Source organism: Streptopelia decaocto (genome assembly GCF_964273445.1).
Source record: "Streptopelia decaocto genome assembly, chromosome: 6".
NCBI classification, from domain to species: domain Eukaryota; kingdom Metazoa; phylum Chordata; class Aves; order Columbiformes; family Columbidae; genus Streptopelia; species Streptopelia decaocto.
This window is the reverse complement of record NC_138660.1, coordinates 14,441,011-14,463,530: the sequence shown is the minus strand read 5'-3', so window position 1 is coordinate 14,463,530 and position 22,520 is coordinate 14,441,011. Positions and strand designations below refer to the sequence as shown.

The following is a 22,520-nucleotide window of genomic DNA, read 5'->3' as shown; positions in this document are numbered from 1 at the left end:
CGAGTACTGGTGACCCCAGAACAGCAAACTGCGTGTGCAGGAGTCAGGGTGCCACGGCAGAGGTAAGCCAGGGGGGATACAACAAAGGGGCAGGGCTCCACCTGGATGACAGCGGCCTCTGTTTTCTCACTCTGAACCTCGGTCGCTATGTAAAGTACAATTCATTTGAAGTCTCCGAGCTGAAAAAAATGTTATCAGAAATGAAGGCAAGAAAGTATTTTGTTTTGTTCTTTTAATACAAATGCCAACCAAAAACGTTTAACATTAAAAGAGGTTAAAGACCAACAAAAAACACGCATTAGTACTTGATTGTACACCACATTAATAGTACACCAGTTTGAGGATTTTTTTTCAACTAGTATAAAAAACAACAGAAAGACAAGGTTGACCAGAGTGTTTTAGGAATGGCTCGGTATCATCAGTACAAACACATATTTTAAAAGTGCACATTTGTAAAAATAACCGTATAATTGAAACGTTTATAAATATTTATTGTAAAAAAATCCAAATATTAAAAATAAATAGTATGTTCAAACACACAACAAAACACAGAACATTCCTTCGTTACCAAACACGTTCTGAAGGAAAATATGGAATATAAGAAGTCTGGAAAGGGATACAGCATATAAACATTGCAAATGGTTTCTTTTGTGAGCTACGTTTTTCAGAGACGTTTCTTCTCTGTACAGTTCACAAGGAATGTGGTAGATCTTCCCATAAATATGAAAAGATCCAGGATTAATAATAACAATAATAAGAATACCCACTCCACTGCAGTTTGACTCAGTCTTTACTCAGGAAAAGTCCCATTAAAATAATGGGTTTGCTTAGAATGGAAGGATTTGGCTCAGATCATTCTGTGGCAGATAAAACAGAAGTACACTGATGAGTTAGAACTTCAAGGGATTCGTGTTATGAGCAGAGCATTTCGTGATCTCCAATGAGAAACTGCTAAATAAACTTTGATCAGGGAATCATTTCGGTATACATCGTGATGTTTATAAAATGAAGGTACAAAAGGGATGCAGTTTGTCTGTCTTTACAATGATGGACAATAAAACATGAGAGCATATGGAAGCCATCGCTTTGAATGTGTTAACAACTTCGATGCATCGCAGTATATACATGCTTAATAGGTATTCGGACTGTTAAAATGATCAAAGCGTTTACTTTTATGTCTACGCTCTTGCTTTCACTCTACTGGAAAGAAAACGTTTGTTGGTCACATATTGGTGTTAATGAAACACAACATTTCTGCCTTCTCCTAAGAATCTCATTCTGTGCAGCGTATGTGTAGGAATAATTTATTAGACCGAAAAGTTCAGAGGATAAAATGAAAAAAAAAAAAAAAAGACATCATTTCAACTTTCGAACAGTAAGGTCATACAGACATCTATGGAGATTTGTACACAGAGTTTCACACAGCCACAGCCACATATATCCAGATGTATGTCTATACACAGGATTCGATAGTTTGGTATTTTCTGCACCCTCTGGGCCCCTAAAGTTATCTTTAAAAGTTTGATTTTATCTCTTTAGAAACGGTTTAAAGCTAACGGGCAGGGTGAGTTTGACAGAGAGGAGAACAAATCGCTGACAAAGAACCTTTTACGTTTCATCAGCGTTGTTAGGACGACGAGCAGGAATTTCTCAGATAATAACTCCCACTTCAAAGATTTCTCAGCTCAATAGAAATTGGACCATCCTTTTTATTCAACCACAAGGGCTGGCACTAAAGACGACTCAACTGTTTGAATTTTTTTTCATCGTGTTTATTTTTCCCCTATTCACTAGGGTACTTGGATAAAATAAACAACAAGACAATTACTGGAACATGGACTTCTAACTTTCCCGGGCCCACGGCCCAGCGCCCATGGCCCCGGCCGTGCGGGTGTCAAGTTCCCCCGCAACGCAGCGCCTCCGCTCGCCGCCGCGCAGCGCCGGCCGGACCGGGCGGGGTGGGAAGCGGGGCACGGGCAGCTCCCCCCTGCACTCGCCCCCGGATCCTCGGGGACTTCCATCAGCACACCTACTCCCTGGGGCGAGGCAGCCCAAGGAAGGGGGTCTTTCGGTCCCCATGCTATCTCCCGCTTCAAGGCGTGGGGAGGAGGAGAGGGACGCACTTGTTGGGCTTTTTGGCCGGGTTTTGTTGCTAGACAGTGGTTAGAAACGCTGGGGAGAGGGAACAGGAGATCGCCCCAGCTTGGCTGGCAGCCCTTTACTTTGGGGAGAAGGATAGCGAGGCTACAACTACGGAGCGGAGCCCGCCTCGTGGGGAGGGTGAAACCCAGCAAACCCCAACTCCGCCGAAGTGCATTAGGTGGAGGAAGTATATCTGTAGCGGCGAGCAGATTGAGTGTATTAAGCTAGCATGAAACCAAAGGTCACCGCAAATGTATCTTAATAGACTGTCTCAAATGGAGTGTGCCTCCTTTGAAGGCCGCTTGCTATTGCTCTCCTCATTACCATAGCGATCCTAACGTGGCATGCTGATGCACCATAAAACTCACACTTTCAACCCCAAAATCAGGCCCTTTGAACAACCCGAGCTTGATTAGACCTTTCTCCTTTTCTTTTCCCCCTTAAAAACCATTTCCTTGCCTTTAGAAACTCGCCCTCAAATCCCAAACGCCTTCTCTGATCCCGGCAGAAAGCAGAAACAAAAGTGAGCTGAGGCGACGGTTCAAGCGGGCCTTTTCTTCCTGACAGTCTTATCCATTTTTATTATGGTCTGGAACAAGTGCCCTGTTCGCGTGGGTTTTGTTTACCGGAAATTAAATGAAAATGATTTAGTTCGCGTCAAACAAAAATATATACTTGTATACACAAGAAAAAGGGCCTGTTAGACGTAAATATTATGTCCTTAATGAAAAGACTGGACGGGCTCCAGACTTAGCCTTTCACTATTTAAGTATGACTTGCCTATTGCCATAGAAATCCTAACTTACCATGAAGATTCACCGTTGTGAAGAAATACTTCTTTGTGCGAGCTTGCTTTGATGTCTAAGGCATAAGATTCAGGCTTTCAGCTGCGTCTGTCTAGATTACCTTGAGAGCAACGGGGTAGACATCTGTAACAAGCAAATGAAAAATTAAAGGTGATTAGCCTGCACATCCAAACACTTATGTAAATAGAGAAATAAAGAAATAAACAGATCTCAGGACACGATGGAATCATCCTCCCTGCCCGCAGCTGGCTTCTGTACCTCTTCATTTCCACAATACCATTTTCAAGGGCTGCAGAGGGGCAAAATTCTCCCCTAGTTTAGGTTTCTCTCACACACATTTCTCTCGCCCTACGTGTATCTTCCGGTAGCGACATGCTTGCATAATTGTCACTGTTTGAGGCGTTTAAATACAAAAGTTGTCGAGTTTGGGCGAGTGAAGAAGGGAACCTCGACTTGGTGCCTTGGGAAGAAAATAGGTCTGCATCAGTAGGGGAGACGCCGGGCGTGGGGGTGTTTTTAGCCACTGACCGGCTGTCTATTTTCTTGCAACTTTTATATATATATATATATATATATATATATATATATATATATATATATACATGTACGTGCGAGTACGTGTGCGTACAGTTGTACACATCTACTAACTTCAGTCACCTGGGTGCAGAGGTGATGTATTAGACACAACAAGACGCGATTATGGCGTCCTCTCAGCAAGCCCTGGAAACCTCTTTCAGCAGACCATGCTATTTATTTGCCTATTCTATCTGGTATTCTTAAACATCATTAAAGTAATTAAAACGGCACCATTCGGCAGTTTCAAGCTACCCCAGTGGAGGAGGTTGTTTATTTATTTCGTATTTTTCCCTTTCTTGCTTTCTTTCTTTCTCTGAGACAGAGAAGTGGACGTTGTGGGTTTGCGTGGCTTGAAGCTCTGAGGCAGGATGAAGGTGCTAAAGCCGCCTTGCCGGACCGGTATAAACATCGGGACTATTGGCAGGGCAGACGCCGAGGAGCAGCGGCCTTGGGTGCCCGCGCTGCCGGGGGCTGCTCGGCCTCGGCCCCCGCCGTGACGTCACTGAGCGGGGTCTGCCCCTCCTTCCCCCCCCAGGAGCCCCAGCGCCCACGGTTCAACAGGAGACACTCTGGATCGGGACAGGCATGTTTGAGTATTAGAAGTCATCACCAGTGGGAGCTAAAATGGACAGTCAATCATCGCACCCCCCTGGGCCTTTCTTTATCAGTGACTGCTGGGGGGAGAGAGAATATATATATATGCACATATATGTATTTATATGCAGCAACAGGGAAAAGTAAGGAGATTCTTTATAGAAACGTCCATCGTTTAATTAGAAAGAATTTAATGGATCCATTTTGTACAATTCGGTAACAAATAATATTTTTAATATATATTTCTTAAAAAAACACACGCTCACAGAAACAGTGGGCGAAGAGAACACTGCAGCACAGGGTACTGTTGACAAGAGAAAATCTGTACAGCCAAAATCTGTGTGAAACCGTTCTGGTCCTTCGGGGAAGGGAAGGGAAGAAGGAAAAGAGGAAAGAGAAGAAGGAAAAGAGGAAAGAGGAAAGAGGAAAGAGGAAAGAGGAAAGAGGAAAGAGGAAAGAGGAAAGAGGAAAGAGGAAAGAGGAAAGAGGAAAGAGGAAAGAGGAAAGAGGAAAGAGGAAAGAGGAAAGAGGAAAGAGGAAAGAGGAAAGAGGAGAGGAGAGGAGAGGAGAGGAGAGGAGAGGAGAGGAGAGGAGAGGAGAGGAGAGGAGAGGAGAGGAGAGGAGAGGAGAGGAGAGGAGAGGAGAGGAGAGGAGAGGAGAGGAAGGAAAGGAAAGGAAAGGAAAGGAAAGGAAAGGAAAGGAAAGGAAAGGAAAGGAAAGGAAAGGAAAGGAAAGGAAAGGAAAGGAAAGGAAAGGAAAGGAAAGGAAAGGAAAGGAAAGGAAAGGAAAGGAAAGGAAAGGAAAGGAAAGGAAAGGAAAGGAAAGGCAAATTGCGGGCTTGTAAACAGACTGGCGCAAGACGGTCAGAGGGCGGAGGGGGTGTGTGGAACGGATAGAGGAGGCGGCAGCACCCCGGCCGAGGCGGGAGCAGCCCTCCAACGTGTGGGGTACCGGGAGCCCGCGCTGGGCCCAGCCGCCGGCCCACCCGCGTCCTTCGCAGCGCGTCGTCTCTCCCTCCGCCAAGCGCCTCTCCGCCTCTCCCGCTCGGCCTCCCCGTGCCCCGGAGCAGCGCTCCCCGTCCCCAGCCGGGCGAGGGCCGCCCGCCGCACCTCCGCCGCCCGCCGCCCGCCCTAGCAGCGGGGCCGGGGCTCGCCGTTGGGGCGCGGTGGCGGGGGGGCGGAGGGAGGCGCGGGGGGGCCGCGGAGCCCCGCGCCCTGACACACGTACCATTCGCTCAGGTTGGCGGCGGGCTGCGCGGGCGCGGAGGGCTCAGCGTGGGAACAGGAGGCGGGAGGCTCCCGGCCGGAGTCCGAGGAGGGGGACACCAGGGAGGGCGTGGAGGACTCGTAGCCAGAGCTGGGAGGAGGGGATTTGCAGTGCACTTTCATGTGTTTTCTCAGGGAGCTGGGGTGGGTGTAGGACTTGTCGCAGCCTCTCACTTTGCAGTTGTAGGGCTTGTCGCTGGTGTGGACGTGCGAGTGTTTCTTCCTGTCACTGCTGTTGGCGAAGCGTCTGTCACAGCCTTCGAATTCACATTTGAACGGCTTCTCCCCTGCAGGAGGCAATGGGCGAGCACAGCCATTAGCGACGGTGGCCGCGGGGCATGGAGGACTGATCCCGGCACCTCCCCAAGCCCATAGCCTCTCCGGGCCGCTCTCTCCGGCCCTGGCACCGTTCTCCCTGGGGCAGCTCCCCCTCCGGCCTCCGCCTGGCCCATCGCCACCGACCCTGCCCTTCCCCGCCCGCCCCGCCGCCCGGTGCCCACCCGGCTTCGCAGCCGGCTCCACACCGGGAGCACTGTGCCAGGTCACTTCTCCTCCCCCTTCCCGTGCCCTGTGTATCGACGTGGGGTTTTGTGTAAAAGACAAAGCCCCGAGATAAGGAAGACTTAGAGGCCAAGTGCTCGTTCCGGGCAAACAACGCGTGTTGTCCCCGCAGACTCCAATGTCCTACAGAAAGAGTGGTCAGTGTTTTATCCCTGGGAAGGTTTTTAAGTCAAACACATTTCTCACACTGCCCCAGGTGCACGTGGAAATATTCGTCATAGCCTGGCTAGATCACATCTCATCCACTCCATTCTTGCACCGATTACAATGCCGTGGAAGATCCACACCCTGCCTTCTTTCCCCGCTCCTTGGCTTGCTGACACTGTGTGTTAACGGACAAAATCTTTCAAAAAGACGTCGTTTGTGGGTCTCAAAACGATATTCAGCAGGAAGATGACTAGGCCGGTGCACGGCACTATCGTGAGAGTAGGATTCCCGTTTCATTTGAACCTACTCAGTCATGGAAGGAATTGCAATCGGGATTAATTTGTCTGGTAATATGATAAGTGACGTTAAGCATAATAGAAATATAATAGTGCTGCTGGAGTCGTGTGAAAGTTTAACCTCGGGATCGGGTATACCGTGCATGGTACACAATATATAAGAGGTTTTCAAGGAAATATGCCACAGACAGCTTCGGGATGAAATGTTGACTACATTATTGTGGCTGATAATAGCAAACTGCAAAACCTTGCTAGCCGAGGAGTGCCCAAGTCTCGCACCAACCGAGTATGAAAATATCCTACTCATCCGTCAAAAGCCAAAACGTATCAGCGAGCTGAGGACACCACAAAAATGTATGGCCGAACCTTAAACGTGAAGTGCAAACAAAGCCACTGTGTTCACCATCATGGCGTACGCGTTCGAAAGGACTTTCAACCTGTGTAAAAGCTTCCAGGGTTGGGTTTTTTTCCCGATTTCCCCCCCCCCCTCTCAGTTTGTCACGATTAAATTTCGGAGGGACACAGCCCACTTCATGATCGGCTGCGAGCAGAGTCAGATAAAGGAAGGCATTCCAAATATTTCACATGAATGCACTTTATGCAAGGTGTGTGGGAAAAAGCTCATGGCTCCGTGTTTAAAGTGTGTCCTTTCCGCACTGTAATCATCAACGAGGAGCTCTCATATCCTGATCCGCTAACATTTGCACAGAGGATGGGTAAATACCTGGCGTTAGAGGGAAGGGGAGTAGTGATTAAAAGTAAGGTCTCTTAGAAAACGATGTTGGTCCTGTAACCAAATACTGTCGGCATACAGCTGTGCATATGTATAGACACACGCACGCATATAATCTAATTATAGTTTCACGTAAGGAAACAATTTGACCTTGAGCATCCAAGTTGAGACAACAAATCAAGGATATTAGTGTAGTACAAGCAAGCAGTAAGTTAGGAGACCCCAGGGAAAGCCATCCTCATAAGCACTCTGTTCAAAGTGAGTTACATTCAGGTAAAAGCGGGCTGGGGCGCATTCCGCTTCCTAGAGAGTTGAAAAATGTTCAACTTCGCTTAACCCACTGAAAGAGCCACTGAAAAGTCCCTCCGTACAGTCAGGTTTCAAGTGGGAAAAGGGCAGCATTTTCTCAGCTGCCCGGTCTGCATTCCCTGAACGCCTCAATAAAGAGGGGACATCCGAGCCATTTGCATTGTATTCCTTTCGCGAAAGCAGTTTTTCTTACGTGGAAATCCCTACCCGGCAGGGAGAGGACATTTTACAGGTCCTGGCTGCCGCAGCCCGGGCTCGGAGGTGCAGCCACGCAGAAAGTTCCCCGGGCGATGGAGAAGCGCCGGATCTCAACCGCCATTTTACCCCCACACTTGTAGCTGGGCAAAAGTGCTCAGTGAAATTCAGCTTGGAAATTGTGGCATAATCCCCTGTCTCCGGGAGTGGATTAAGGTATTTAGCAACTTCTCCGGGATGGGGGGGACAGGGGTCGGGGCGGGAGGAGGGGAGCCGGAGGTGGCGGCCCCCGGGGCTGCGGGCGAGGCGAGGGGGTGGCGGGGGCCGCCCGGGAGGGCCAGAGGCTCCGTCCCACGCCTCGCACTATTGTTCCTGGCCCGCTGGGATGAAGGGGAAGCGATCCCTGCCCGTCCTGCTCGTCCCGGCGCCACCGCCTCAACGGCTTTATCTTCCAACCTGGACAATTCTCACATTGCCAGAAATCCCTCTGCCTGCTCCCCAGCCTCGGAGAAATCAGAAGTCATTAATATTTGAGGAGGCAATAATTTTCCTGTTGAATCTAGAACTGTCTTCATGAATAATTCGTAGCGAGTTCTATTAGGGTTTCAGAAACATTGCGTTTTTGACAACTTCTGGGTGTTTAATAGAAACGGTGGAACCATAAAGGCCCTGCAGGAGTTTTCACAATACAGCAATTAATCACCGGGAAAGTTAAAGCGAAAAGTACAGACGCGCGGAATGATGTTTAATAAACGCAAACCTCCAATCTCGGGTTTGCCCTGAACCTGCCTCTCCGATGTAGGTCAGTTTTCCCAAGAATTTAACCATTTTCTGCTTCAGAGACTTCAAACAGAGAGGCCGTTAAAGAGCAGTAAAAGTTTGTTTACTTAAGAAAAACACTGTCATTAAGGGATGAGTTCTCCCGGTTAACGGCTGTACCTGTGCTGATCCGACAAGAGGCTGGTTCGAATACAAGTTATGTGACCCGGGGACACTCCTTTCTCCTCGAAAAAGGGGGCCGAGAAGGCAGCAGAGGAGCACAACTTTGCTATCGCCCCCCCTGCACACAGTCGAGCTATTCATAGAGCGATGGAAAAATAATTAGGTGACGAGTGACGGTCGCTGTAAAATCTCTGTGCTATGTTTAGACTATAGCGATACGAAATTAGTATACATTCTGCATATTATATCACGTCGAGTTATATCATAAAAACGCAACTCCGGAAGGTCAAGCCCTTCACTGAGCATGGGGGAAGGGGAGTTTTATGAACTGGAAGGCGAAAAAAATCGTTTGGCTGTAAGAAGATCTTACAATAGGATTATGTAGTTTCCCTCGCAGTGCATAAGGCTGTACAGGAGGGGGTGGGAGGTGGAAAACCCTACACTGGAACAGATTAAATTTTCCGAAAAGGACTTATTTCTTATCTTCTTCTTCAGAGGGAAAAAAAAATAGCGCCAGCGCTACACTCTACAAACACCGGCTGCTAAACTAATTAATACAACTTCTTAAGCTGCTCCTGGAAGTGAGAAAACTTTCTACGTGAAATTTCATTAATTATAAATGCTTTCCTGTCTGGAAGAGTTCAAACATAGCTTTCCAAGATCGTCCATCGAGTTACTTTATTTTCTACTAACTAGAGCTAACAGATGTTTCTGACACATGTCCTAATTTCGCTTAACAGATCTGCAAATGACATTTAAAAACGTACAGGCCGAAACAATACTTTTTCCTTCCTTTTTTCTTTTTTTTAATCTTTCCCTCTCGAGGAAAGGTCCCCATATTTGCGAACGCAGAGAGTTGTTGGAAGGCAATGCTCATTAAAAATGTCAGTGTTATTCAGATCAAACATTTGAAAGTCCCTCTGCCCAAAACAAAACTGTTGAACGAAAAGGTCGCAGCTGTGTTATTCTCACAATGTTCGAGCAGCAGCATTTCAGCGACATCAGTCAAAACTGACTAGACAAGTTGTAACTTCTATTGTTCACTTTTAATTCGTGAGCTTGCACAATGATTTCATTTTTTTCCCCAGCTACTTAAAACTACCCCCAAAAAATCCCCGCCTGTGTGAATAAGCAGAAATAAAGCTATATCACTCGATATTTACACAGCTCTACCCGCATAAACATGACAGCCGCCTCTCCGTACAACCAGAAAAAGATATGGACGAGAATTCTGAGATTTGTTCTCGCTTTCTTTTTTTCCCCCCTCCCTTTTCTCCCCCTTCCATTCAAACGGTAAAGAAGCAAACAAATCTGAGAATTTATTTTTCAGAAGTACTTGGCGTGCATTCAACAACAACCCAAAGGATACATTAAAAACAAAATAAAGCAAAACAGTATGCTGAATAACACAGAGAGAGAGTAAAGAGAGCTTTACATACTGACCTGTATGAGTTCTTTTGTGTATTTTGAGATTCTCTGATCTGGCAAACACTTTGCCACAGCCTGGGAAAGGGCAGGGGAAAGGTTTTTCACCTGTGTGGACTCTGATGTGATTTACAAGTTTATATTTGGCCTTGAAAGGTTTCCCTTCTCTTGGACACTCTTCCCAGAAACATATGTGATTGGACTGCTCGGGTCCTCCAACGTGCTCCACCGTTACATGAGTCACCAGCTCGTGCATCGTGCTGAAAGTTTTCGAGCATAATTTTTTGGGAGTCTGGTCCAACTCAATCCACTTACAGATGAGTTCCTGTTTAATGGGCTGCCTCATATAACGAAAGAAGGCACCCGGGCCATGGTGTGGAGCCAGATTCACGTTCAGATTCATGCCACCGTAGCTATGAAGAGAAGCAGCAGCAAAAGGATCTGTCCTGGAGGCTGGTACTTGAGTGAAATGTTCAGACCTGGCGTACATTTCTCCAGGTAACCCCAGTCTCATCTGTCCGTTTAGATGGCCTCCTGGAGCTGCATTGGGAGGCTGCTCATGGAGTCCAGTGAACACAGAGGGATTCCCAGCTTCTGAGTGGTGATGGTGGTGACCATGGTGTCCGGGGCAGCTACCTGTTGTTGAGACAAACAGTCCGTGGTGAGAACGTGCAGCGGGGTGTTGCTCGGTCAGCCCTGGCATGAGTGGGGCCGGCAGGTTTCTGCGTATGAAGAAGTCCCTACCTGCTGCCAGAGCCTGGGCTGGGTGAGAGACAGGGTAAGGGACTGCTGGTGACTGCGCCGGGCCAAACGTTCCCGTTTGACTAGAGACCACCTCGGCTTGGCCTGCCATATGATGATGATGATGATGGTGGTGGTGGTGGTGCAGCTGGTGGTGGGGATGAGGGGCAGGGCTGAGCTTAAGGGCCGCGGGGTGATGCTGAGGAGGAGGATGAGGATGGTGGCGGTGCCCCATGTGTTCTGGCCGGAGCGAGTGCGGCCCGAGGCGGAATTCGGCGGCGTGCTCGCCCGGCTGCCTGGGCGCCGTGGCGTGCGGGTGCCCGGCGAAGCCTGGGAAGGCTGTCATGCTCGGGGGGGGGTAGTGGTGGTGGTGGCGAGGAGCCCCCGCCAAGTCTACTAATCTCAGTGCCGTGTTCCGCCTGGAGAGAGCAGCAGGGTCCATCACTGGGATCCCAGAGCATCCACACTCATTAGCTTCTAAACGCTAAAAAGTCACCTGACAGCGGGAGGAGAGACACACGGGTGGGGGTGGAAAAAACAAAACTTTTTTTTTTTTTTTCCCAAAAAAGTTTCCCGGTGCCGCTGTCCCGGCGGCGGGGCGCGCGGGCGGCGTTGCCAGCGGGAGGGCTCGGCAGGGCCGGCGGGGCTCGGTGCTGGCAGCGGGAGCCGGGGAGGTGCCCCCGCGCCGCCCGTCCTCCCGCGGGGCCGGCGGGCAGCCCCACGCGGCGCGGCCGCGGGACGGGGCGCGAGCGGCCGCGCGCCGCCTCCGAGCCGTGGCGCCGGCCCCGCCGGCCAAACAATCGCCACGCCTTCCCATTGGCTGCCGCCGCGGTGACGTCAGCGATGACAGGTACCGCTGCCGATTGAAAGGGTGATCGCTCGGTGCGGCGGGGGCGGTTAAGGGCTGGGGGAAGGTCTGCGCATGCGCCGCTGCCGGGCGTCCCCTTCCTCCGGCCCCCCCCCGCCCCACGGAGCCCCTCGAGCCGGCCCGGGGGCACGGCGGAGCCCGCGGCCCGGCCCGACGGCGGGAGGTCTTGACCGAGACCTTCCCCTAAGCCGCCCTACGTCTTCCCCTAAGTCGCCCTACCTCCTGCTTTTGGGACACTGCCGAGCCTTCCCCGACGGGATGCCGTCGTAGGGGAACAAAGCCAGGGCGGGCGGGGGAAGCACTCCGGCCGCCCGTCCAGGCCTTTGTCTGGTCCCGCTGCCCTACTCCGAGGCGGAGGGGCAGCCCGCGGGGTTCCCCTCCGCGAGAGCCCCATCCATCAGCCCAGCCGGTCCCGCCGCCCCGACGGAGCAGCGGGAGGCGAGACGGCCCCACGCCCCCCGCGAAGCGTGCCCGGGCCAGCCCGCCGGTCCCTGGCACTTGTTGACAGCGCGGGGAGCGGGGCCTTCCCCGGCAAAAACCGCCGCTGGAGCCGCACCGGCAGCTCACGCGTTCGGCCTGCTGCGCGGGCTGTGGAACCGCTGCCTGAACCCTGACAAAGGATTCCCCATCCCCTTTTCCTTCTTCGACAAGTTTTAGCAGTTATCTGGTTATTGGCTGCGGGAGCAATGCAAGAAATCGTGATGTTTAGACTGAATCTGAGTATTTAACCCAGAAGAGGGAGACTCTCTCCTTTTCCCTCTCTCATACACACACTTACAGGGTAGTTCCATGTAAAATCCCCATCCTTGGCTTGAAGGAAAAGCATTGCAAAACATTCAAAACCGAGTCAGTTCTGACGCTTGTCTGGTGAACGAAGGAACATGGTCTGCAGGGTTTGCGTCACTAGTGATGAAAGTGTAGGTTAGCGTTTCAGCTTTACACACTGAGGCCTTACAGGTTTAGAAAAGCTTATGGCTTCAGCACAGAAGGAAGCATCTACTTAATTTTTAAGAAGGGAATTGTGAACTTTAAAAAGTAAATGAAACATGGGAAAAGAAGGAAAAGATAGGATTTCTGCTTCCAGAAAGGAAAACACAGCTGTAAATATCTGCCCACAGTATTATCACAGAACCTGGATCCTGTCATAAAAATGACTCCACCAATAAACTCGCAGCCTTACTAAATAGAGCAACAATTAATTCTCTATCCATCGTGTCAAACTCTCAGCATTTTAGTACATTGACTTGCTGTTGACCTGGCAGTGGATACTTTACTGCACGCACACCAGGTAAAGCTCCCAGCATGGAATTTTGCATCTCCATAGAAATTTAACAGTGTCAGCAATTGATAGGTTTTATGTTAAGTGGTAAAACAATAATCTGGCAATGTCAATCTAGAATCTTCCATAACAGAAGCTACAGCCAATGATCAGAAACTGTAAGATTAAAGTGTAGGACATATATAACCACATAGGGGACATTTTTATCACAGATTCGCACACTCTGAGCTGGCTACAGTTATATATTTTGGCTCTGCTTGGCTCCACCACATTTCCCTTGTATAACAAGACATATTTAGGTAGCAAACTATAGGTACATCCCTGTATACATCTTTCTGAGTGGAGATGATGAAAAGTGACAAATGATGCAATTAGCTCTCCATCCTTACATAACATGTTTACGCAGACATTTTAAACCACACACCATCCTCACAATATCGCAACTTTCAAGTCTACTTGCTCTACAAAATGGATTTGACAGTCCTATTCATGACCATTTCAATAGGAGTGCACAGAAGAGACAAACGTTAGGAAGTATGAATCTGTTACTTACAAATGTACTGAAAGTGTGAATTCCAAATAAAGCTGTTTTCCTCATACCTCCTTAAAACATTGCATCTCTACATACTTGTTATCCATCAATTCTGACACTTCTCAGTCAAGGGAGAAAACATCTGGAACAGTTTATCAATTAAAAAGATGTCATAACCGGTTTACCCTAAGCTCATTTAAAATACTGTGATGGTTTCTCGTCAGACACGGATGGCTCTCCGCTCGCCCCTCACTCAGGGCTTTCACTCACTCCCTTTTACAGGCAGTGCAGGAGAACCTGGCCCTCGGTGTCCCTCACTGTTATGCGAAGTTGGTGTGAGCCCCGATTGCGTGGGGGGGAGCTGGGCGGGGGGCGGGCAGGGTCGCCACATGACTGCGGGGAGGCGGAGAAACGGGAATGAAGAGGGGAGCGGGGCCAGACCCGGCCGAGCTCCGCGCATCTCCCAGGATGTTTTGAAAACTTGAACGCCTGTTCGTGCAGCCCTTTGGCAGCTTTAACTCGTATGGCTGCCACTCGAGGGATGACCGAGGTCTCATGCTTCTTGGCAAGGACCTTAGCCGTATTTGATCAGATAAGCCGGGGGCTCGGAAAACTTTCAAACGTGTCAACGTCAGCTTGTGCAGGGCCGGTTTTTTTTGTTTTTGTTTTGTTTTGGCTTTTTGTTTTTGTTTTTGTTTTTTTTTTAATATTATTTCCTTTTCAACCCACCTGGCTATGGTAAGGGCATCCCCTTCTAGGCTACCCTCGGGACTCATGAGCTGGATGAACCAGAGCTTTTCCAGGGAGAAATCAAGATTGCTCAAACAGCAGTACAGAAACATCCTGAGCTGAAGCTGAAACTCAGACGTCAGGGCAGACCCATGGGACAATATTTTTTAAGATCTATAGGATAGACCTTATCTTAAGGGAAGCCAAGTTTGGAGGGACCATAGGGCTTTATTGAGTGCCAGATCAACACGAATAGACGGGCAACTTGATCTTGAGTACAAATGTTTTGGTGGCTGCTGTGTTCCTGCGACCCTGTCCACAGCCCCCGGCTCCAAAGCCCGCCCCTGCCGGACGGCTGCTCTACAGAGGTGACATCTTGCAAAGACGAGTGACAAGCACTTTTCTTGCCCACTTCCCCCACCCGAACCTGCCCCCGACCCGGTTCTCTCGGGGAAGAAGCGAGTTGGCCGAGGCAGCAATGGGAGAAGGCAGGAGCCCCGCGCGTGGGGCTTGTGCCCTGGGAGGGGGCAGAGCTGCCTCCCTGCTTCCCGCCCTGCAGTGATGTGGGATCCTGATTTCCGCCTGCCCACACCTCGGGGGTGCGGGGCCGAGCTGGGCAGCCCCAACCCTCCGACTCCTGCCTGCACCCGGCGACTACCGGGGCCTACGAGATTGAAACTGAGCCGCACACCCTTTTGCGGTAACCCCCGGGAATGGGGACAGCCTCAGCTGCTGCAGGGCTTTACGGATCCACCGCACTTTGCCCTGTTTAGAGTAGGAATCTATCTATTCAGCAAGGCCCTTATCCGTATTTCTACCTTTGCCGGAGAAAGGGCCTGCTGTGAAGGTGAGGTGCAAAGCTCCCGAAAATCAGGCGCTGCTCGTGTTGTGCTCTTTGACTTGGGGTCGAACCCTGCTCACCCTTAGAGTCGTGCTCACCACAAGGAACGGCTCCTGCCCTGAGAAGCATCGGGGAGAGCAAAATCTGACCTTCTCCCAATCCTGCCACTGCGGAAACTTCCCTTCCTGACGACCCTGCTAGAAACTTTCCAGTCGCTGCCCAAGATCTGGGAGGGGATGCTCTGAACTCCCCAGACAGCCGATTCCGGGGCTTACCTTCAGGCTTCAGCTCCCCAATGAGAGGAAGGGAACGGGTTAATCTGAAAATTCTAATATTTAGTGTGAGTAAGGGATAAAAGCAAGGAATAGAAACAGATAGGACCGAGAAGTCACCCTATGCGATTCCTTATCCCCCAAACTCGCGTTGGGCAGGGAGGGATGATGGAGGCAGCGAGTGGGACAGGAGCAATGTGTAGGACCTGAGCCCGAGTCCGTGTCTGTCCCGGCAGAAGACGCTGCTGTTTAGGAAGAGGTAGTTCAAGATAAAGGCTTTCTGTAATCCCAGCATCTTCTCGGAGAAGAGAGGTGAGGGTACCGAGTGGCTTGGGAGCACACTCTGCATTCGCTTCTATTCCCTCGCCTCATTCTCATCTACGGGGACGTCTCTGTTTCAAGGTTCCTGAATAACGGGAACACAGCTACCAGACGAGGTGCCTAGGTTTGCCTCTAACTTTTTGTGACCTAGAGGTAACCTAGGAGAAGCAAATCATATGCTTACTTTAAATCGAATATTTCATTCAGTACCTCAAGATTAAGGTATTCCTGTCAGATAAGCTGTCAGTCACTAACTACTTAGACACCACATTGTGGAAGCCTGGTATCCCTGGTAAAGATGATACATATCATGTAAACCCCATCAACAAGATCAAAGTCTTCTTCTTTAATAGGATCCAATACATGTCAAACCTCATTCCAATCAAATCGTCCGTAAATGAATTCAAGATGAATATGTCATAGAATAATGTGACAGTGCAATCACACGGGGTCAGGGGTTGTTGTTTCAATGAGAGAGTCGTCAAATATTAATTCTAGAACCTCCAAATGAATAGGCATTGAGCAGGATTAGGCAGCTGCTGGTGGGGAGTTGTGTCGCTGATTTGTATTTATGCAAGTATGTTAAACACTAAGCTGAAAAAATATTGTCGTCTTTGAACTGAAAAAAACAAAAAAAAGAAGAAGAAGAAAAAGAGACATATTTTAACTTACTTGACTTTTCCAGGATGTTTCTGTAAAGTCGTTTTCTTTTCCTCATGACAAGGGGAGTCTTGTGCCTCATTTCCTGACTTTCTTCCTGTTTGGGAAGAGGGGTGGAAAGTTAAGAGCAAAACCATTTGTGTATGATATTAAATGAGTGAGGCGCTATATGACTTCAGCATCATGGATTCGAAAAGAAAATAAAACAAAACAAAAGAGTTAAGCAGCAAGGGTGAGGGGAATCACAGAAGGGTTGAAGACAAGCTTTCTCTGAGGGGAAACTGGAGGCTGTCTCCCCAGCAAAACAGCACATGTTTTATGGAGTCATGAAGTTTCCATGGCTGATTTAGGGGAAAAAAAAAATGAAAGGACATCTTTTCAGTTCTCCTTTGATCTGACATTCACCTTCTGGCAGGCTATTGTAAGGCAGGTTTTTACCAACTCGACGATATTGTTTACAGATCCTTCCCTCCCGAAATTAAATTTCGGACTCTCTGCGAGCCTCTAACGCAAGTTGTTGTCTCAGCAAGGATTAGTATAGTACCACCCTGGCACTTCTCCCTGCCTATAATTTTCAGCTTGCTCTTTGCACTTCGCAAGGCAGAGCACTGCCACTGCTGCAGGCAGAACTTTGCACAGCTTTCTTTGAGCGGCAGCTATAACCCTCAGAGCAGACCTGGGATTTGATGCAATGTCCGAGTATGAATTTTTGCAGGTATCTTTGAAATTCTCTCTTCCTGCTCCCCCCTCCCTTTCCCCCCCCACTCAATACAGAAAAGCACACTAGAATCTGGAATCAGTTACTTCAAAAATATTATTATTATTACTATTACTGCTCTTGCTACTTTTATTATCGGGACTCCAGGGCTGCTAAATAAAAATGTATCCTAACACAAATAATTGATGATATTAATTACGAAACTTCATCAGGGCATCACAGTTATACTCTATCACAAATAATTTGATATCATCAATATTTTCACTGCTGTGATGAAAATTACTGCCGAAATAAAAAGAACTAGAGGAAACCCTTAGGAATTATATTTTTTAGTCATCTTCCATTCATCTTCACACTTTTATCAAGTCAGATAGCCCCGTTAGCGAGAGGTTTGCAGTTGTGCTTTATTGGTTAGGATGGTAGGCTGGAAGAGTGCTCAGCTCCCAAGCTTTTGCCAAAACTTGTTGAAACTGGACAAAAAAAACAATCACTGCATTTAATATTTCAAATGGTTACCAGATGACAAAAAGCGAAGGCAAAACAGTTGTGGATTTCAGAGTAAATATTGGCTAAAACTCTGGCTCGATCTCACTCGCCTTTCTCATCTGCGCAATGCCACTGGTGGAGCCGTAGGGCGAGGATGTCCCATTGCCCGAGCTGGACGGATCACGGCCGGGCCGAGACCCGGGACTCCGGTGCGGGGTACCATTACCACCCTCCCCGGAGTCCCATGCTGGGTCTTGGGGTGTGAGGGGCTGCAACTCGCGCAGACGGGATCCGGCCCCCCTTTCCCAAACGCTCACTTCTACACCCGGCCAAAGCTGCACGGACGGAGAGGGGTTGGGAGCAGCCGCAGCCCCCGCGGGAGCCGTGCGGTCCCGGGCGGGTTTGGCGGCGCCGCCTCTGGCTGTGGGAGCCGGGCTGAGCGTGAGGTAGCCGTGGCGGCGTGTGCCTCGCCGCCGGCGGCTTGTCACGCAACCTGTGCTTTCCGCGGCCGCGCAAGGCGAAGGAAGCGCTCGCCAGGAAGGTCTCGGTGCAGAAATAAAGTTCCTCGGCTCCCCAGGGCTGGGGGATCGTGCATGACAAAGGACCAGCAGGGCGGGCGGCCGGGGCGTCTCGGCGAGGAGCCCATGTCGGTCCCCGCCCGGTCCGGCGCTGTGCCTGTGCGCGGGCTGGCACATGAAGCAGGGTTCGGGTCAGAGGTCACCCTTGAGGGCATCACCCTCGGCAGGGATTTGGCAGCATCTCCCTTTCCCCAGCCAGCACCGAGGTGGGGGGGGGGCCTCGGGGCTGAGATCCTGGTCTCAGCCCCTCCGCGGGCTTTGCACGAACTTGGCGGCGGCACCCAGCTCCTTTGGCAGCTCCCCCAGCCCTGCCCGCGGGGGGCTGGTAAGTGGGGGTATGTGGGGGCCGGCCGGGCTCCGGGGCTCCGTCCCTGCTGCACCCACCTATAAAGAAGGGCGTGCACTGCCGGAGCGACGGCTCCCCCAGCGCGCCCCGTGGTACCGGGCGCGGCGGTGCGTGAGGCGCTGGGCGGGGAGCGCGTCCCCTGGGAACCCTCCGCACGGCTCTCGTCCCATTGTCAGTACACCTCGCCTTCTGCCCGCCCCCCCGGGTATTCGGCCCCGCCTGGGCGGCCGCTGGACCCCCCGTCTGCCCGTCCCCACCGACCCCGGCCGCTGTCTGGGCTGGGAGCGCCTCCGTTCCGCTAGGCGAAACCCCTCTGCTCCGCGTTGCGCGGACAGCCCGCCCTGGCACCTCCTTGGGCTCGGGGTGGGGGGGAGCAGGCGCGGTGCCCGGCGTCCGGTGGAGGTGCTGAACCCCCCTCCACGGCGCTTGGGTGCTTCTCCCTCCGCCTGCCCCCACACACCGAGATGCCACCGGGGACCGGCCCCACGTGGGCGAAGGCAGTCGAGGCACTGTCCCACGTCACCACAGGGCTCCAGCCCTTCCCCCCCCGGGTGGCAAATCCTCCTCCTGCGGGTCCTCCCCCCGAGGGCAGGGAGCACTCGGCCGGCCCTTGGGGCAAGCGGTGGGGGACTAGCCCTCTGTCCAGCCACCCCCTGCTCCCAGGCACTTACCCCTGCGACCTGTTGAAGGTTTCCCCCTCATTTCTGAACTGGCAAAAATGAAAGGGGGGAAGGGGGGAGGGAAGAGAAAGAGAGAATGAAAGAAGAAAACAATAACCCCCCTCCATGAACCCACCACCTCTTTGGCTCTTCCATCCAGGCGGTCATCCTTCATTTCTTCTTTTCTTGCTTTCTGGAAGCAGTTAGGGAATGTATGATGAAGCAGAAATGAGCCGTCAGGATGATATTTTAATGGCTTATATGTCACGTTGGTGCATGTGGCTTTGAACTGGAGCAGCTTTCGTTTCCTGCAGAGAGCGCGCCGCAAATCCCACTTGATAACTTCTACAACCCACAACATTTTTTTTTGTTTAACATTCACTGTTACACTGTATATTTAGATACGCTTCCTAAAAGTCCTTCTTGTCTGCCTTCTCATATATTTTGTACCGACCTGGAATGATCACTGGGTTCTCCCTGCACTGGTAGGCAGGCTAGCACGGGACTACCTAACTTTCTTGATCTATTGACATCGCCCTGAAGACTTTACAACAACACTGATAACTCTGTCCTCGGCTTAATTTTAGCACCAAACACAGAAAGTGGCATAACACCCGCCTAAAGACCACGTCCACACACAGGCGAGCTCCTAGAGTGGGTATACCTGTTGCTATAAACTATTGCAGTTCCGTCGAATGGGTTTGGCAGAATAAATGCAAACATGTATATTCAGCCCAGCATTATTCCGAAAAAAAAAAAAAAAATTTGTAAAGTCTCCCAAGATCCAGGGGAAATTACATAATACATCTGCTTTGAAAGCCATCTGCGTGCACCGCGTACAGGCAAGCTGCATCTGCAGATAAACTGCAGCGAAACATTCCTTCAGGGCGTATCAAAGTTTATTTGTTGTTGTTTGCTTGTTTGTTTTCTAGGCGAAATGGCCATTTTTATACGCAGTTGTCACCCGAGGAGCGTTCGCGCAGCAGCGCTGCTGGTCTGATTCCCCGGTACCTGCGCTGCGGATTGCTTACCAGCGCCTTTAATTAGACGGGATGAGTTTAAAGTTTCTTTGTTTGGCACTAGGAATTGGAGGGGCTCGGATTGAGCTGCGAAGGAGGCAAGTGAAGGGTTGAACAAAGGTGAAATGGAAGGAGTCCGACTCTTAGCGGGCTTTTGGTGTTTTCGTTACTTGGAAATAATTAGAGCTAATGAATGTGCAGGCGACTAAGTAAATAAATAATTTGCCAGTTCTATATATGTACACACACACATGGTCACATACGTAAGTGTCTGTATGCATACACGCACAAAGACGTCTATTTTTAAAAGTTTCACGAGATTTTTTTTTTTCTGCCTAAGCATCGTTTAAAATATTGTACAAATGTTGCCGAGCTTAATTGATTCAGCCACAAAGGTTTTCTGCTTTTAAATACCATACTTATAATACCTTTCAACAATAATTTTAATATATAGTCAATGGCTCTTTGTAGCGGGAACAAAAAAGAACTATCCTCAGTTTTTCAATAGACTTTGAGCTGGGGAAAGACAGGTTAATCGAGGGTTGCATCTAGAAAACAACCAAGTGTTGTATGTTTGCACTGAATCCAAATGTCTGCATTTTTCTAACTAAATCAAAGGGAGTGTTATTTCTTTTTCTGCTCACTCATCTGAAGGTAAGTAAATTTTCTCTGGCGATCAAAAGCCTGGTCAGCAACAAAGACACCGCCTGCTTTTTCCACCGTCCTGGTGTGGCAAGTTGAGGAATTTCAATAACTGTGACAAGGGTGACTGATTTGTGAACTAGAAAAGGCTTGAATGTCAGAAAATTTACATTGCTCCTATCGAGGACTTAAAATAAATTTTTACACACACACTACTCCCCCCCCGCCCCCCTCCCCCCCAAAAAAGGCAAAAGAGAAGAAGTCTCTGGGAGTTTCATGCGGTAGGACGAGAAACAATGTAGGTTTGAGAAATTTACAGTTTTACCTGAATGAAAGAGACTCCGTAAATGGAGAGAGCGAGAGAAATGGAGAGTGAGAGAAAGGAGAAAGAAAATAACAAAAAAGAGGCGAAACAACAACAACAAAAGTAGAAAGTTAAGAGTTCTCACCCACCTGCGTTTTGATGGGTGCAGAAAACAAGATTTATTTCAGAAACCTGATGGAGGGATAGAGTCAGCTACCCAGAGAAATCACGCCTCGTGTTTAAAACCAAAATCAAATGCACCCAGCACCTACTCTCGGAGAGCTTCAGTTTTAAACAGGAAGAAAACAACAACTTCAAAAGAAAGAGAGTCCCTACAGGGCTTCTCTTTTCAAAGCCTAAAAAGTTGCTCAGCGATCTTAAAAATTCTGGATCACCAAGAAATTATCATTACCATCATTATCAGAGTGCTGGAGAGGGACAGAGAGAGGGAGAGCAGGGGAGAAAATAACCCTAATAATAATAAAAGATTTTTTTCTTAGCACACATACATACGAAAAGATGCGCTGGAAATATTTTAGTGGAAAAAAAAAAAGCTTTATATGTATATATATATTTAAAAAAAAGTTGCTACTCCTGCCGCCCTGTTTGTCAGAAGGGATGTCAGGGCGCTCACAATACCTGCGATTGATGAGGCGGAGGGGCCAATCAGCGGCGGGAGGCGGCCGTGCGCGCCCCTCGTTGGCGGGGCCGGGGGGAGTTACGCGGGGAAGGGGGAGTTGCCGCCGACCAATGAGCGCTCACGTCCGACCGTACGGCGCTCCGCCCCCGGCTCCCATTCATCAAGGGGGGGGACGGTGTCGTCTTTTCAATTCATTTATCTGCAGGAATGATTGCCGCTATCAGTCTCGCGTTCACCGCCCGGCTGAGGAGGTGAAAGTTTCTCCCCAGGAAGATAAACCGCAAAAGACAATATTGTGCATGATTTGCGCCTTTTTTTTTTTTTGCAAAGCGAAAAAAAAAAGGGCCCCCCCCCAAAAAAATCGGGGAGAGTGTGGGGAAGCTCGAAGAGGAGAGAGAAACAATCTCTCGGCCACTTTGCAACATTCCTATAGCCAAAAAAATCACTGAAGGAAGTTTCTTTTCTGTTTTGCTTTTTTTTTTTTTTTTTTTTTTTTTTCCCTGCCCGTGTTGCTCTCTCTCAGTTATTGTTATTTGCAGGCAGTTTATTTTTGAGCCCACCCAACCCCCTCCCAACTTAAACCTCCCTGAAAAGTCAAAGCAGAGAGACAGTGAATATTTTTGGGGCACATTTTTATTATTATTATTTACAACTCCGAAGATCTCTTTCCCCCTTCTGCACCAACCTCTTTTTTTTTTTTTTCCCCTTCTCCCCCCTTTTTTTTTCTTCCCCCTGCGCTGATGCCGAGGGGGGTGTTTTTGATGTGGTTGCTTTGGTGGTGATCGTCGCTGACTTTCCAAAGAGGGTGTTTTCGCTGCTGCTGCTGCTGCTTCTCTCCGCGTTGTGTGTGTGCGCGCGTGCTTTTTTTTTGGTTGCTGCATCGACGCTGGGAAG

General features: G+C 49.6%; 1 protein-coding gene across 1 annotated transcript; it reads right to left on the bottom strand.

Moving 5' to 3' along the window:
• Window positions 1–5,248: 5,248 nt before the first annotated feature.
• Window positions 5,249–11,203, bottom strand: ZIC4 (Zic family member 4; the record flags this gene model as incomplete). Its single annotated transcript, XM_082055444.1, is given in 3 exon segments — window positions 5,249–5,670; window positions 10,010–11,188; window positions 11,191–11,203. Coding segments are annotated over 3 exon segments (1,614 nt in total).
• Between the last annotated feature and the right edge of the window lie 11,317 nt (window positions 11,204–22,520).